This window comes from Carassius carassius, chromosome 25 (assembly GCF_963082965.1).
Source record: "Carassius carassius chromosome 25, fCarCar2.1, whole genome shotgun sequence".
Classification (NCBI taxonomy): Eukaryota; Metazoa; Chordata; class Actinopteri; order Cypriniformes; family Cyprinidae; genus Carassius; species Carassius carassius.
The window spans coordinates 512,742-526,880 of NC_081779.1; the positions used below are offsets into that span (position 1 = coordinate 512,742).

The following is a 14,139-nucleotide window of genomic DNA, read 5'->3' on the forward strand; positions in this document are numbered from 1 at the left end:
ATGATAATACTTTTTTATTACTGGATTATACTTTTTTAATTATTAACTCAGTGCAATCAAATGTTTTCTACATTGATGTGAGGATTGTTTGATTACCCTGTATACACACATTCGGCAGTGTCCTGTGACAACAAACTTTGCCCTCGCTCTGGCCCCTTAAATTTGGAATCATATCACACAAAACAATTTTGGGTGCAATGTGCAGTTTGACTTATGATATTTCATAGTGTAAACTGCTTCATTTCTTTTAATGGGAGTTTATGAGAGTGCTTGAACTCTGGCTAGACTGGAGACAGTGATATTTTTTCCATAAATGTAAATGTTCTTTGCTCTCTTACTGTACCATGAAAGTGTTATAATTTGTTACTTACAAACATTTAAATACAAAGTCTGTTGTATTTAAAATATTTCATGGCATGACACCCATATGGTCCTTTTTTTTTCATAGTTAATAGATATCACTAGTATGCTACTTTGTCCATCACCCATTATAGATGAAGTAAGCTGCAACATGCATTTTCTTACACATATTTGAGAATCGAGATATTTCATGATGTAGTTAACAAGTTTGGGAATATTTTGAATAAAATGGAAACAATAAATAAAACATAAGCCTATATCACTTATACAGTGCTATTGTGGCTGCTGTGCCACATGACACAATGCAAAATTATTTGTCAGATAAAGAAACATGATTAAACATTAATTAGAGTTTAAATCGTTATAGCTTACTTCAGTGATTTATGAAAAACGACTGAATAATCCTGTGGTCTAGGTTTGTAGTCTGTGTATTGTGTGAGTTGTGTAGTGTTTGATCTCAGATCAGTATTTTCTGTCTGTATTAATGTGTTTGTGATGTGTGTCTGTATCTGTCTCTTATTCTCATCAGGTTCAGATGCTTCAATCTTCTTCTGCTGCTGTTTTGTCTGGTTTATCACAGCGGTCAGTGTCATTTATGTTCATAAACTCTATTTATTCTTGGTGTTCAGTGTCAGATTTAGATTCTGACTGAAGCTGCTGTTTTCTGTTCATTCATGAAGCAGATCTCATTATTCATTAGTGCTTGAGATCGAGCATTTAATGATTTTATTTCATGTAGAGACGATGAAGTAACCTGAGGTTGAGAGTCTAGATGAAGAGCACAAAGACACAATAGATCATGTTTCTGATGAGTAATGAACATCCTTAATATTTACATTCATTTCTGATCTGAAATATTAGAGAAACTCCTCCATCAGTTCACAGATGATGAATCCACTTCCACTGAGATGAAATATCTTCAGCAAAGGAAAATACAGCTGACTAAATTAACTCTTATTAGAATATTTCATAATAACATTAATTACTGAGAATAGACTGAAACACATATATGTTTCAGTATAGACACTTTAAATTGAATCTTATTGAATTTCATTGTCTGTATTCGCAGAAAACACATCTATATCTGTGTCAGGAAACAAGGGAGGAAACATCACACTCACATGTGAATCTGAGGCCAAAAATATTTTTCACATTGAGTTAATTGGTGAGTCGGGAGGAATTGATGTTTGTCAAAATGAAGAATATAGTGGACGAGTGTTTAAAGAAGGAAACTGTGACGTCGTCATCAAGAATCTGATCTTCAGTGACGCTGGGAAATACACTTTGAGAGTCCTTTACAATAATCAGACAGACCTGGAGCGACAAATCAGGACGTATCAACTTCATATTCATGGTTAATTCATAACTGATCAAACAGTGTAAATTGAGTGTCTACCCGCCGTTTGTTTTCCCTGTTTTTCCTCCGTCAGTTTTCTCTCCGCCCCTGCATCGCGGCTGATGGTGAACAGACTATGGAACACCAAAAGGGCCAAAATGAGGAGGAGGATCTTATTGATTGGGAATCAGAACTGGAAGTTGAACTGCCCCCTCTCCTCTCTCCGTTGTCTCCGCTGGTCCCATCTAGCCCTCCTTCATCCTCTGTTTCCTCATCCAGCCGTGAGGAGGAGCCTCATTATGCCAGGCTCCTCCTCCACCTGCTCCGCCATCTTTGGTCTGCCCCTGGAGTCGGCGGCCATTCCTCCTCCATGGCTCCTCCCACCATCGCCATCGTTGGCTTTACTGCTGTGTTGGATTAATAAAGACTATCTTGATTATCCTTGGCTCGGTGTTTCTTCAAGTGGCGTAGTGTGACATTTTTGGCTTTGATTGATTGATGACAACATTGTAATAATGACTAATATCTTTCTGTTTCTCCTCAGATGAGATTTCTGTGAATATCGGTGAAGAGCTAAAGATGTCTGTTCTGGTGTTTAATGCTGATAAAGTGAAGACAAACTCTAGTGGAGAGTGGAAGGAGGTTTGGACGAGAGATCACGGGGTTCAGAGCGACCGAATGAATAATACTGATGGAAACCTGATCATTAAATCATTTCTGGACAGTGATGCAGGAACATACAGAGTTCTGGACACTGAAGGAGAAATCTTGATCACAGTCACAATCACAGGTGAGAGAAACTCAGATATGAGGAAATATTATTTATAAAGCATTTGGACAGCTGAGGTTTATTCATCATGATCTGAACATCACATTGATGCTGAACTGTGTGTCTGAACTCTCAATATCTTCTAGAATCAAAGGAAAAACTGGACACTGAAAAACGCAGTAAGTCACACATGCATTGATAGCTTTACAAAATCCTCAAGCAATGAGTTAAATAATGAAAGAAAATTAAATGTGATATCTTCCCCTCTTACATCTGTAGAGAACTGGATTGTGTCAGTTGTCGTGTGTTTGCTGATTCTGGCTGTGATTGTGATTGTGATTTCTGTCATATGGAGACGTCAGCACAGAGATCACACACAGGTTCCAGTACAGGAGACACAGGAACTGGGGGAACTATAATGAACCCTCATTTTTGTAGTTTTATTTGTTTTTGTCTTTATTGTTCTATTTATAGACTGTTGTGTATTATGTGTTGTGTTTTGTTTTTGAAGAATATGTTGTGATAAGGGCGCGTAATGAATGAATGACCATATGAATTTCCCCTTGTGGGACAATAAAGTTTACCTTGACCTTGATGTCAACTTACTTCTACTACTAGGGGGTGTAAATGTACCATAAGCAATAATACTGTAAGAATCCACCCAGCTAATGATTTAAGCCAGGTGTGTTTATTGTGCAGTTGTAATAATGAGAGTGTGTTCTATATGTATGCGTTTGAATTGAACCCACAACCTTTTGTGCTGCTAACACAATGCTCTACCACTGAGCCACATTTGTGTGTGTACAAGTTGGTTTAGATTGTTTATTTGGATCCCCATTAGCCACTACCAAGGTAAACCTCATTTTACTTGATAAAAAACATGTAATATCCGATGGCAATTCATTCCATATTTTCATTCCTCTATACATTACAGTCCATTGCTTGGCATTAGTTTTTGAAACAGGAAGCAAAAAATATCCCTTTAATGCATGCCTGGTGTTAAAATTATGACTAGCATTACTATACAAAAGTTTAGAATACAATACACTTGGAACCTTCGATACTGAAATGTTTCTTATGAAACATAGCAGAGAAAAAATTACCCTGTCCTTCACCAGTAGCCAACCTAAAATTTTGTGCATTCTCATAATAAATTAACCTTTCTCTTACAATTCAGAATTAGTCTTGCAGCTCTATTCTGGACTAACTGTAATTTTAAAACCAAAGGAAGATCATTGGTAAAAATAGAAAATAATAATGGTCCAAGACAGCTTCCTTGAGGAACACCACATTGGAACTCTTTCACTTCCGAATAACTTCCATTATAGAATACACATTGCCTCCTATTAGTCAGATAACTTTTAAACCATTGCACAGTTTGAGAAGTAAATTTATAACATTTCAATTTTTCTAATAGTAATTTATGATCCAGTACATCAAATGCAGAGCTAAAATTCAACAATACTGTTCCTATTAAATTATTATCATCAATCGATACTAAACAATCATCTGTTATCTGTGGTAATGCTGTTCCTTGTTGAATGTTCTTCTCGATATGCATGTTTAAAATCAGAGAATAAATTATTCTTCTTAAAGAAGAATTGAATCGGTTCACAAACCATCGTTTCAAATACTTTACTAAGAACTGGCAGTAAACTTATTGGTCGACTATTAGCACCACTAAAGCGCAGTGCTGCATTTTTCTGTAAAGGAATAACCTTCGCTTCTTTCCAAGCTAAAGGGAAAATTCCTTTGTTGATACTGATTTTAAAGATGTGGCAAACTGGTTCCGCCAAACAGCTGGCTGCTCTCCATTCCTGATGGTTTATCTATATTTATCAGTGATAATTTTTGTTCCACTTGTACATTTACTTTATTCATTTCAAAGCATAGGGCTGGCTTATCACTTGTTATTTTTTCAATTTGCCTTTCACTTGATGGAATATTATCAGTTAACATTTCTTCTCTAAGTTTTTTGTACTTTATTTGTAAAAAAAATTAAAATAATCGGCAATTTCAGTGTAGGTGTACATTTTTTGGTGTAGGTGAAACTTGACTTTAAGACTAGTCGGATCTGTGCTAAGGGCATTAGTTTGCCAGATTTGGTGCTGTACTGTTAGCTTAGCAATTGGCATTTTCTTATCTTATTCATACATTTTACCATTTTCATCTTCATTCTCATTAGTTTGATCATTATTCCTTTCCTAACAGTTTTTGCTTTTCACCACCTTCTGTTGATCTCTTTTCCCAGCACTAATAGTGTTTCCAACATCTTTCTTCATACTCTTTCTACATTCTGATCACCTTTTATTCTCTCTTATACCTTCTTATTCTTTCTTTACTCTTCTAAATTAGTGATGAATCATCATGAGACTAAAGACCATTGTAGTATAATATATTATAAGGTTATTACAATGCATGTTAAATTACATTTAAGATAGTATAACTTAAAATACTTTTATTACTGGTCTCTGGAGGTCCTCCTGAGATGATAATAAGTTGTTATCATCTCACTGACCTTTTTGAAGATACACCTTTGATTTGTCCTTGTGCCTATATATTATATATATAGGCACAAGATATTAGCAGTTCTTATGTGCATTGTGTGCACAGCAGCAGGTCAAACTGGAAACCAGTTACAGGTTTTTCTGCTGTAAACATTCAATGAACTACAAGCACATACTGAAAGAATGGGTCAAAAGATTTTTGTGACCACAATCTGGGATTGGACACAATTTTCTTTTGTTTATGAACTGAGATGTCACTAATTTGATTCTTTTGAGAATCTCTCTTTGAGAGTCTGAGAAAGTTTGGGGGTTGGAAAAAACCCAGAGCAAAGGCAAATGCAAAGTACACATTGTTTTAGATTTATGGTCTCTTCATGTTTGTCTGTTTGCTTAAAGACAAAGACTGAGAATCATAAACGTTTATGGCAAGTTTGTGAAATCTAAAATAAAACCAAGCTTTAAAACTGTATTGTTGAGGCAAAATATTGTGAGATCAGAGGTTTTACTACTGAGTGATTTTCAATCCATTTAATTTGATTAATTTGACTGTTTGACTAATTCTCTCTCAGGAAATGCTGTAGATGTCTTCTGAAAGGTTTAAATGCCTCTCAGTAGAATCAAACTTATTATCTGTGCATTACAGTTTTAGATTGTGAGTTTCTAATGTATTATGTTCAAGACATACTTTTTTGCCATAGGCAGGAAATTATTCATATTAGAATTTAGTTTGCAATTTACACCCCTGTTGAGTACCAGAAAATTATTTTGGATGACGTTATTCCAATTTTAATTTTAGTTCAAGTTATTTAATTCCTCGTTTACTCTGCTGCTATCATCTCCCAATCGATTCATGTGGTTTCATCTAATTTTTATAAGCAAACTGTATTATTTTGTAGTGTTTTGTTTCAGTTGTTTGTAGTTGATTTATCCACTTCATCAAGCACAGTTTCGTCTCTGTTTTCAGAGGATCTCTAATAATTATTAGTTTTCAGTTTTTCTCCAGAGATTTTGAATTGGATAAAATCATATTTCTCAAATAGAACACAATATGTACAAGTACAGAATTATAAATCAACAACAAGCTTAAGTATACTCGCAGGTATACCCCAAGGATCCATTCTGGGTCCGTTGCTATTGTTTATTGTATACTGTAAGGAATTAAATTATTTCCTTATGAAATTGAATTCTCATGAAGCCAAAACTCAGGAACACACAGTAAACAGATGCCATGCAATAAAGGAATTGACAAAACACTACTTTGGGATAATGTAGTCAGAATAAAACCCGTGCACCCCCATGCAAGCTTTGCACAAGAAATCTCTCTCACCAGTGCTTTTTATATCCAATCATGTTTCTGACCTGTTGACAGTTACCCAAGTTGCAAAATTTACTTTTTAGAAACACTTACTGTTCCAGCCTTTTGTTGCCCCAAAATTACCTTACTTTTCCCCATGAAATTGTACATTTTAATAATCTGACAGAGCATATGTCCAGATGCTAAAGAAGTCACTGCATCTTTTTGATGATAGCAGCAATCAGAATCAGAAACAATACAAATGACACAAACAGTCCCGCCGGCCCGAACAAACTCCAGTGATCTACAGAAGGAAGGAAAGAGAAAGAATACTGTTTTATATATATATATATATTTATTTTTATGCTTACTATTTCATTTTTTGTAATGCCTACTTACTACGTTTTTGTTCATCATCCGTGTAGTTCAGATTTCCTTTCGATTCTGTAGGGGATATTGATTTCTCTTCTATGACTGTGACTGTGATCAAGATTTCTCCTTCATAGCCCAGAACTCTGTATGTTCCTGCATCATCAGCCGTAAACCTTTTAATGCTCAAAATCCCATTACTGTCCTTCAGTCGATCGTGTTTTATATTAACCCTTGACTTGCTGCCTCTCTTCCACACCTTCTTCCATTCTGCGCTGCTTGTGTTTTGATGCATAACTTGAAGAGCATCTGGCAACAGAACATTTAACTTCAGCTCCTCACCGATTTTGACCAAAATATCATCTGAGAAGAAACAGAAAGACATTACTATAATGGTATCAACATCATTTTATAAAAACCCAGACTAATCTGAATATTAATCAGGCTGTTCAGTAGACCCTCATGCAATATTACACATTTGCTAAAAGAAAGCTGATGGTTTGATTAGTTTTGACTTTACCATAAATATGAAGCTGGTACGTCCTGACTTGTGGCTCCAGCAGGGACTCAGCATTATTGTAATAGACATTTAAAATGTATTTCCCAGCGTCACTCAGTCTCAGATCCTTGATGACGACGTCACACGCTCCTTTTTTACAAACTCGCTTACTGCAGTAGTTCTTATCATAAACAAATATTTCTCCTTCAAAGGAAGTTGGCTGTCTGTTCAATCGAATATGAAAAATCTCCCTGGCCTTAAATTCACACGGTAAGATGACACTGCCTCCCTTTTTTCCCGCCACATGTATAGGGATGGTTTCTGCAAATACAAATAGTTATTCAATTAAAAGTATCAAAACTGATACTGAAAAAACATGCCTTTTAAAATATTTAAAAAAGAAGATGTGATGCACATAAGTGTTCAGACTGTTTCAGTGAGAGCACCTGGAGATTGTATTTGGTGTGACCCATATAACTATAAAAAAAATACAAAATAATCAGTAATAGAAATAAAAGTATTACTACACTGTTGGTGTGATGGCGCTATTATATTTTTAAATAAAAGATGAGTATTGAATAAAAAATATCATTATTTGTAGTACACTTAAAAATAGAATGCTAATATTTAGATTTACATTTTCTTGTATTTTTCTTTTAACGTGAAATCAAGAAGTACTCTTTGGCAGACTGCTGGTTGGTCAAACTAGTTTCTCTTATCATAATATCTGTTTATGCAACTGGCCCCAGAGCCGTTGAGAAACTCCCATAGGCTTCCATAGAAACTGAAGAATGAGGAAGAAAAGCATGTCATGAGCAGCCAACACCTGAACCAAAACCAGTTTTGGCACAATGTATGTATTATACATCATCTATACACTCACTAATCGAAGATTGACAGTTGTTTAGTGGTTATGAGCTCTCTTTGCAAGCTTTCCATTATATAATCCTTTTTAAATGTAGAACAAAGTTTCGGGAATGACGTCTGTGTATTTATGCGGGATTCACTTTTTGAAGCAGCATTAAGAGAGCACCATCTCTAATTTCAGAAGCTCAGAGCTTATTTGTGTTGGGATACTACACTGGATAAGCCTCTTTTTATAATATTCAATGAAAATACATTGTTTGCATCTAATCTAATTTGCCTTTCTCTTGTTTGCAAACAAAACACATTGATCCAGATTTCAGCATTATGAAGAAACATCCAGCTTTCTGCTTGTGAATGATTCACATGGTGTTTTCTTTGTACATCTAACACCTCCTTTAATATAAGCTGATGTTTGCATAGAGTTTCACAACTCATCTGATAACTGGCTTTCTATCAGTAAGCACCTGCTCATGTCATAGATTGTTAACCAACTTCTCTCTCCCATGCCGTTCTGGTGAGGCGAATAAGGTGCAGACGATTCATGACTAATCTTATTAAATAAACCAATTGGTAATTTGACTGACACTGTAATGCAATGGATAAAAGTGCAATACTGAACAAATACAATAAAGAGTTTTGCTGAATGCAGTTGGTTGCCTTATATTTTAAAAACGTTAAATTCCTTATCTGCTTGCATTTTGTAAAATACATTTATGTTGAATGTTTATGTGAATATCACCAAATAACACTGGGATGTGAGTAATTAACCTTTCTTAATGTAACATTACAAAATATAAACTTATTAAAATCGAGTGTTTTTTATAATGTCTAAATATACATTCAAATGCAAATCTTATGCAAAATTCAAATGCAAAATTCATGCACATTAAGTGTTAATAATTACCAAAAATTGCTGCAAGTATGGTGAAAGTATGGAGATTAAACCCATTTTTGGATCATGTATATATATACATATATATATATATATATATATATATATATATATAGGGTTCAGTGCTGTGTGAGAAACAAAAACTACTGTACACTCACCACTGTAATTGAAAACCCATAACAGCAGCAGAAGTTTCAACCTGATGGGAACACAGAAGAGCAGCTTATGTAATACAGGCTTCACTACAGAGAGTTTTACACAACAGGCTCATGTGAGAATCATATAATAATAATGATAATAATCAAATAAAAACTCACTTTCGTTTTGCCTGAAAATTTAACACATGGAAGTTGCATGATAAAAAAATCTAACTATAATTCTGAAATTATTCCAGTGTAATCCTCTGTGGCAAATGCTCATTTAAATCCAGATTCACAGACAACAGGACCAAGCAGTCCTCTCAACTGCGAAATTTGTATAGTAACAAAATTAAATGAATCGAGTTTAAAATGAGAACTTACATGGTAAAAATCATGCATGTCTCTTGTTCAGCCGTCAGACGTTTAACACACACACACACACACACACACACAGCGCTTCCAAAGAGGGAATTCTTCCTCACTAATGTAAGAGGGGTGTGACTAAACTCCTCTTTGTCTCTACAGGCATTCATTCGAAGCAGACAGGTCTCTATGAAGATCAGTATAACTTTGAATGTATTCACTGAGCTGTGTATTTAATAATTAACTTATACATTGAATTAATCACGTTAGCTGACTTTTCTTTTGAAAGAACGCCTGTCACTGTGACTGTTCCTGGATCAAAACCTGTATTTCAGGCTGGACGAGTCCATAGATCCCACGGTTAACCAGATTCTCGTTAAACACTCAAACACAGGGGTGAAGCGTCAGCGAGGTCAGCAAGTGCATTTGGCCCCGGGCTCATTAGGGACTCGCCGAGGGGAACCTCTTAATTAAAACCAGGGAGAGCGTAAATACAATATATATATATATAAATATTTGTCTGCATGTGATGTGCAGTGCATGGTAATTTCTAGTGTGCATTTGTTATCTGTTATATTATTAGTTTACGCTGCTTTGCCACGGTCAAAAATAATAAAATGTATAATTACAAAAAAAAAAACACTTGTTAGCTAGTTGAAAAGACTGAATCACTTCACTCCAATAATTCATTCACCTTCTTGAAACGTTGTGTAATCATTGACAAAATATTCAGTTTTGGGTGAACTAGTTCTTTAAGCCTTTGTTAGACGGTTTCTGTCCTTACCAGATGGTAAATTGGTTTTGTTGATGAGTATTTTAGGCAGTTTCAGCATGTACCGTGTGTCCTTCTGGAAGCACTGAACAACGCTCTCCATCACACAGACTTCAGACCGTACTTCTTCACGATCTGAAAAATGCTCTACAAGAACAATAAAGCTCTTGTGTTTCTTCAGCTCAGGAGCTTCATCACAAGAGAGCAAACACTGGATACACGTCTGCGGGACAGAAGCACAAGCTGAGGATATGTCAAGTCAAATCAAGTCTGATTTATTGTCAATTTCCACATGTACAGTACATACATACAGAGAATCGAAATTACGTTACTCTCAGACCCCGGTGCATACAAATAACATTAACATTAAAGCCTAAAAATCTAGATCAAATATAAAATATAAGATACAGCTATACAATAAGGTAATGTAGAAAAAAGACATATAATAAAATTAAAAATAAAGTTAAATAAAGCAGCGCAAGGCAACTGGCAGATAGAGTGCAAATCAATGAAGTAAACAACAGTGCAGATAAACGATTCTTAGTGCAAAAAAAAACTATTTAAGTCTGATTAAAGTGACAAAGGGCTCAAGAGCAGTTATTTTATTTAACTGACTGATGAGGTAGTGGAATGATGTCAGTTCCATGGAGAATGAGGTAGTGAGCAGATCAATGCTGCACAAAGTGAATGGTGCATGTCATCGTATATTAGTAAAGGGGGGGGGGGGCTGGGGATGTGGGATCTGGGGGGGTTTCATAGTTCAGTGGTGCCTGGGGCAGAAGAGGGGAGGAGGGGCAAGTTCAGGAGTGAGTTCAGCTTCCTGACAGCCTGGTGGATGAAGCTGTCCTTCAGTCTGCTGGTCCTGGCCTGGAGACTCCGCAGTCTCCTCCCTGATGGCAGCAGACTGAAGAAGCTGTGTGATGGGTGAGTGGGATCACCTGCGATGCAGAGGGCTTTGCGGGTGAGACGGGTTCTGTAAATGTCCTGGAGGGAGGGGAGAGAGACACCAATGATCTTCTCAGCTGCTCTCACTATGCGTTGCAGAGTCTTTCGGCAGGACGCGTTGCAGGCGCCATACCACACAGTGATGCAGCTCGACAGGATGCTCTCGATGGTGCCTCTGTAGATGGTGTACATGATGGGGGATGGGGCTCTGGCTCTCCTCAGTTTGCGGAGGAAGTAGAGACGCTGTTGAGATTTCTTGGCCAGTGCTGCTGTGTTTTCAGTCCAGGAGAGGTCCTCTGTGATGTGCACACCCAGGAACTTGGTGCTGCTCACTCTCTCCACAGTCGCACCGTTGATGGTCAGAGGAACGTGCTGAGTGTGTGCTCTCCTGAAGTCTACAACAATCTCTTTTGTCTTCTCCACGTTCAGAGACAGATTGTTGTCACTGCACCACTTGGCCAGGCGGCTCACCTCGCTCCTGTAGTTTGTCTCATCTTTGTTGCTAATGAGACCCACCACAGTCGTGTCATCTGCAAACTTAATAAAGAGGTTGGAGTTGTGTGATGGTGTGCAGTCATGGGTCAGCAGAGTGAAGAGGAGGGGGCTCAGCACACATCCTTGGGGGGCCCCAGTGTTCAGTGTGATGGTGCTGGATGTGTTGCTGCCGAACCGTACTGCCTGAGGTCTTCCAGTCAGAAAGTCCAACAGCCAGTTGCACAGCGACGTGTTGAGCCCCAGCTGAATCAGTTTGTAGATGAGCTGTTGAGGGATGATTGTGTTGAATGCTGAACTGAAGTCTATGAACAGCATTCTGACATATGAGTCCTTTTTGTCTATATGTGTGAGTGCTGAGTGAACTCAGTGACGATGGCATCATCAGTCGACCGGTTGGACCGATATGCAAACTGGAAGGGGTCCAGGGAGGGGGGAGGGCAAACTTGATGTGGTGCATGACTAGCCGTTCAAAGCACTTCATGAGGATGGGGGTAAGTTCAACAGGACGGTAGTCATTGAAGCAGGATGGAGATGGCGTCTTCGGGACTGGAATGATGGTGGTAGTTTTAAAACATGTTGGAACAACAGCCTAAGTCAAGTTAAGTCACCTTTATTTATATAGCGCTTTAAACAAAATACATTGCGTCAAAGCAACTGAACAACATTCATTAGGAAAACAGTGTGTCAATAATGCAACATGATAGTTAAAGGCAGTTTATCATTGAGTTCATCATCAGTGATGTCAACTCTGTTCAGTTAAATAGTGCATGTGCATTTATTTGCAATCAAGTCAACGATATCGCTGTAGATGAAGTGTCCCCAACTAAGCAAGCCAGAGGCGACAGCGGCTAAGTGAGATGTTGAAAATGTCTGTGAAGACATCAGTGAGTTCTGCTGCACAGTCTCTCAGTACACGCCCAGGGATGTTGTCAGGACCCAGAGCTTTGAGTGCATTGATCCTGCTGAAGGATCTCCTCACGCTGTCTGGGGTCAGCGTCATCACCTGGTCACCGGGAGGAGGTGGAGTCTTCTGTGCAGTGGTGCTGTTTTGTTGCTCAAAGCGAGCGAAGAAGGTGTTCAGCTCGTTCAGCAGAGAGATGTTGCTGTCACAGGTCCGTGGTGGGGGCTTGTAGTCCGTAATGGTCTGTATCCCCTGCCACAGGCTCCTAGTGTCTCTGCTGTCGCTGAATTGATGGGCTAACCTCCTGGAGTGCCGTCTCTTAGCCTCTCTGATGCCACGAGACAGGTTGGCCCTGGCTGTTCTCAGGCCCACCTCATCTCCAGCTCTGAAGGCAATGGATTACTGATACACACTACTGTTCAAAAGATTGGGATCAGTGAGACTTGTAATGTTTTTAAAGAAGCCTTTTCTGCTCCACAAGGCTGCATTTATTTGATCAGAAATACAGAAAAAAACAGTAATCTTGCATAATGTTATTAAAATATAAAATAATGGTTTCAGTTTTAATATCATTTAAAATATAATTTATTTTTGTGAGGCAAAGCTGAATTTCCATCATCATTACTCCAGTATAAAGTGTCACATGATCTTCAGGAATCATTCTAATATACTGAATTATTGTTATAATTATAGGATTCTTTGATGAATAACAAGTTTAAAAAGAACAGCATTTATTCAAAATATAAATCTTTTCTAATAATATACATCTTTGCTATCACTTATTATCACTTTAACACATCCACACTGAATCAAAGTTTTAATTTCTTTAAAAAAAAAAAAAAAAGAATAAAAATGTACTGACACCACATTTTCTATTTTAAATAAATGCTCTTCTTTGTAACTTTTTATTCATCAAAGAATCCTGAAGAAAAGTATCACAGTTTCCAAAGAAATCTGAAGCAGCAACAGAGTTAGCAATGATAATAAATCATCATATTGTCATGATTTCTGAAAGTCATGTGACACTGAAGACTGGAGGAATGATGCTGAAAATACAGCTGCGCATCACAGAAATAAATTAGATTTTAATTTATATTAAAATAGAAAAACGTTATTTTACATGATAATAACATTAGTCATATTTTTTTACACCTCTAGCATCCACCTTAAGAGATTTAAATCTTACTCGGTTGTGTTTTCAGAGTCGCTCAAAATAAATAGAGTAAAAATTTTATCCAATGCGTGTGGTTGATTAATGTTGTTGTTGCTGTGAGATCCTGAGTGCATTGTAACTAATCTAATTGTAAACTAATGAAAATGTTAATTTTAACACAGGAATTTCACCTTGCACACAAAAACCTAATTTGCCCCTTTTCTTTATTTATTTAGCTACTTAGTTATGTTTCAATACAATACCAGCCCAATTATTTTTGTTAACTTTCAACTCTTCGGAAAAAAACTCCACTTCCCAGAATGCATTGCACAATGACGTGTCAAATGACCTCAAAACATTTTGTTAGTTAGCAAGCTAATTTGGTTTTTGAGAAGTCTAAACAGACATAAATGTATTGCCAAAATCATACAGACTGAGTCTGAGCTATATTTAAAACATGTTACATATTATACATTA

At 37.0% G+C, this 14,139-nt stretch overlaps 2 protein-coding genes across 2 annotated transcripts in view; one reads left to right on the top strand and one right to left on the bottom strand.

Annotated features, from left to right (window-relative positions):
- The window catches only part of LOC132103868 (uncharacterized), an 83,697-nt gene that overhangs the window by 236 nt on the left and 69,322 nt on the right, over nt 1–14,139 (top strand). The window contains exons 2-3 of the mRNA XM_059508935.1: nt 890–942; nt 1,430–1,714. Of these exons, the coding sequence (XP_059364918.1) occupies nt 890–942; nt 1,430–1,714 (338 nt within the window). The remainder of the gene's footprint in view (nt 1–889; nt 943–1,429; nt 1,715–14,139) is intronic.
- On the bottom strand, nt 6,449–9,519 carry LOC132104587 (uncharacterized). The gene is made up of 5 exons (XM_059510154.1): nt 9,415–9,519; nt 9,052–9,092; nt 7,156–7,455; nt 6,666–6,998; nt 6,449–6,570 (listed from the first exon to the last, which is right to left on the bottom strand). The coding sequence occupies exons 1-5, from the start codon at nt 9,426–9,428 to the stop codon at nt 6,479–6,481; spliced, it is 780 nt and encodes a 259-aa protein (XP_059366137.1). The 5' UTR covers nt 9,429–9,519; the 3' UTR covers nt 6,449–6,478.

Coding starts and splice junctions, on each gene's coding strand:
- LOC132104587 (XM_059510154.1), bottom strand. Junction 7,456..9,051: donor ATGGGTTTTCAATTACAGTG/GTGAGTGTACAG, acceptor TTGTATTTGCAG/AAACCATCCCTATACATGTG. Junction 6,999..7,155: donor GTACCAGCTTCATATTTATG/GTAAAGTCAAAA, acceptor GTTTCTTCTCAG/ATGATATTTTGGTCAAAATC.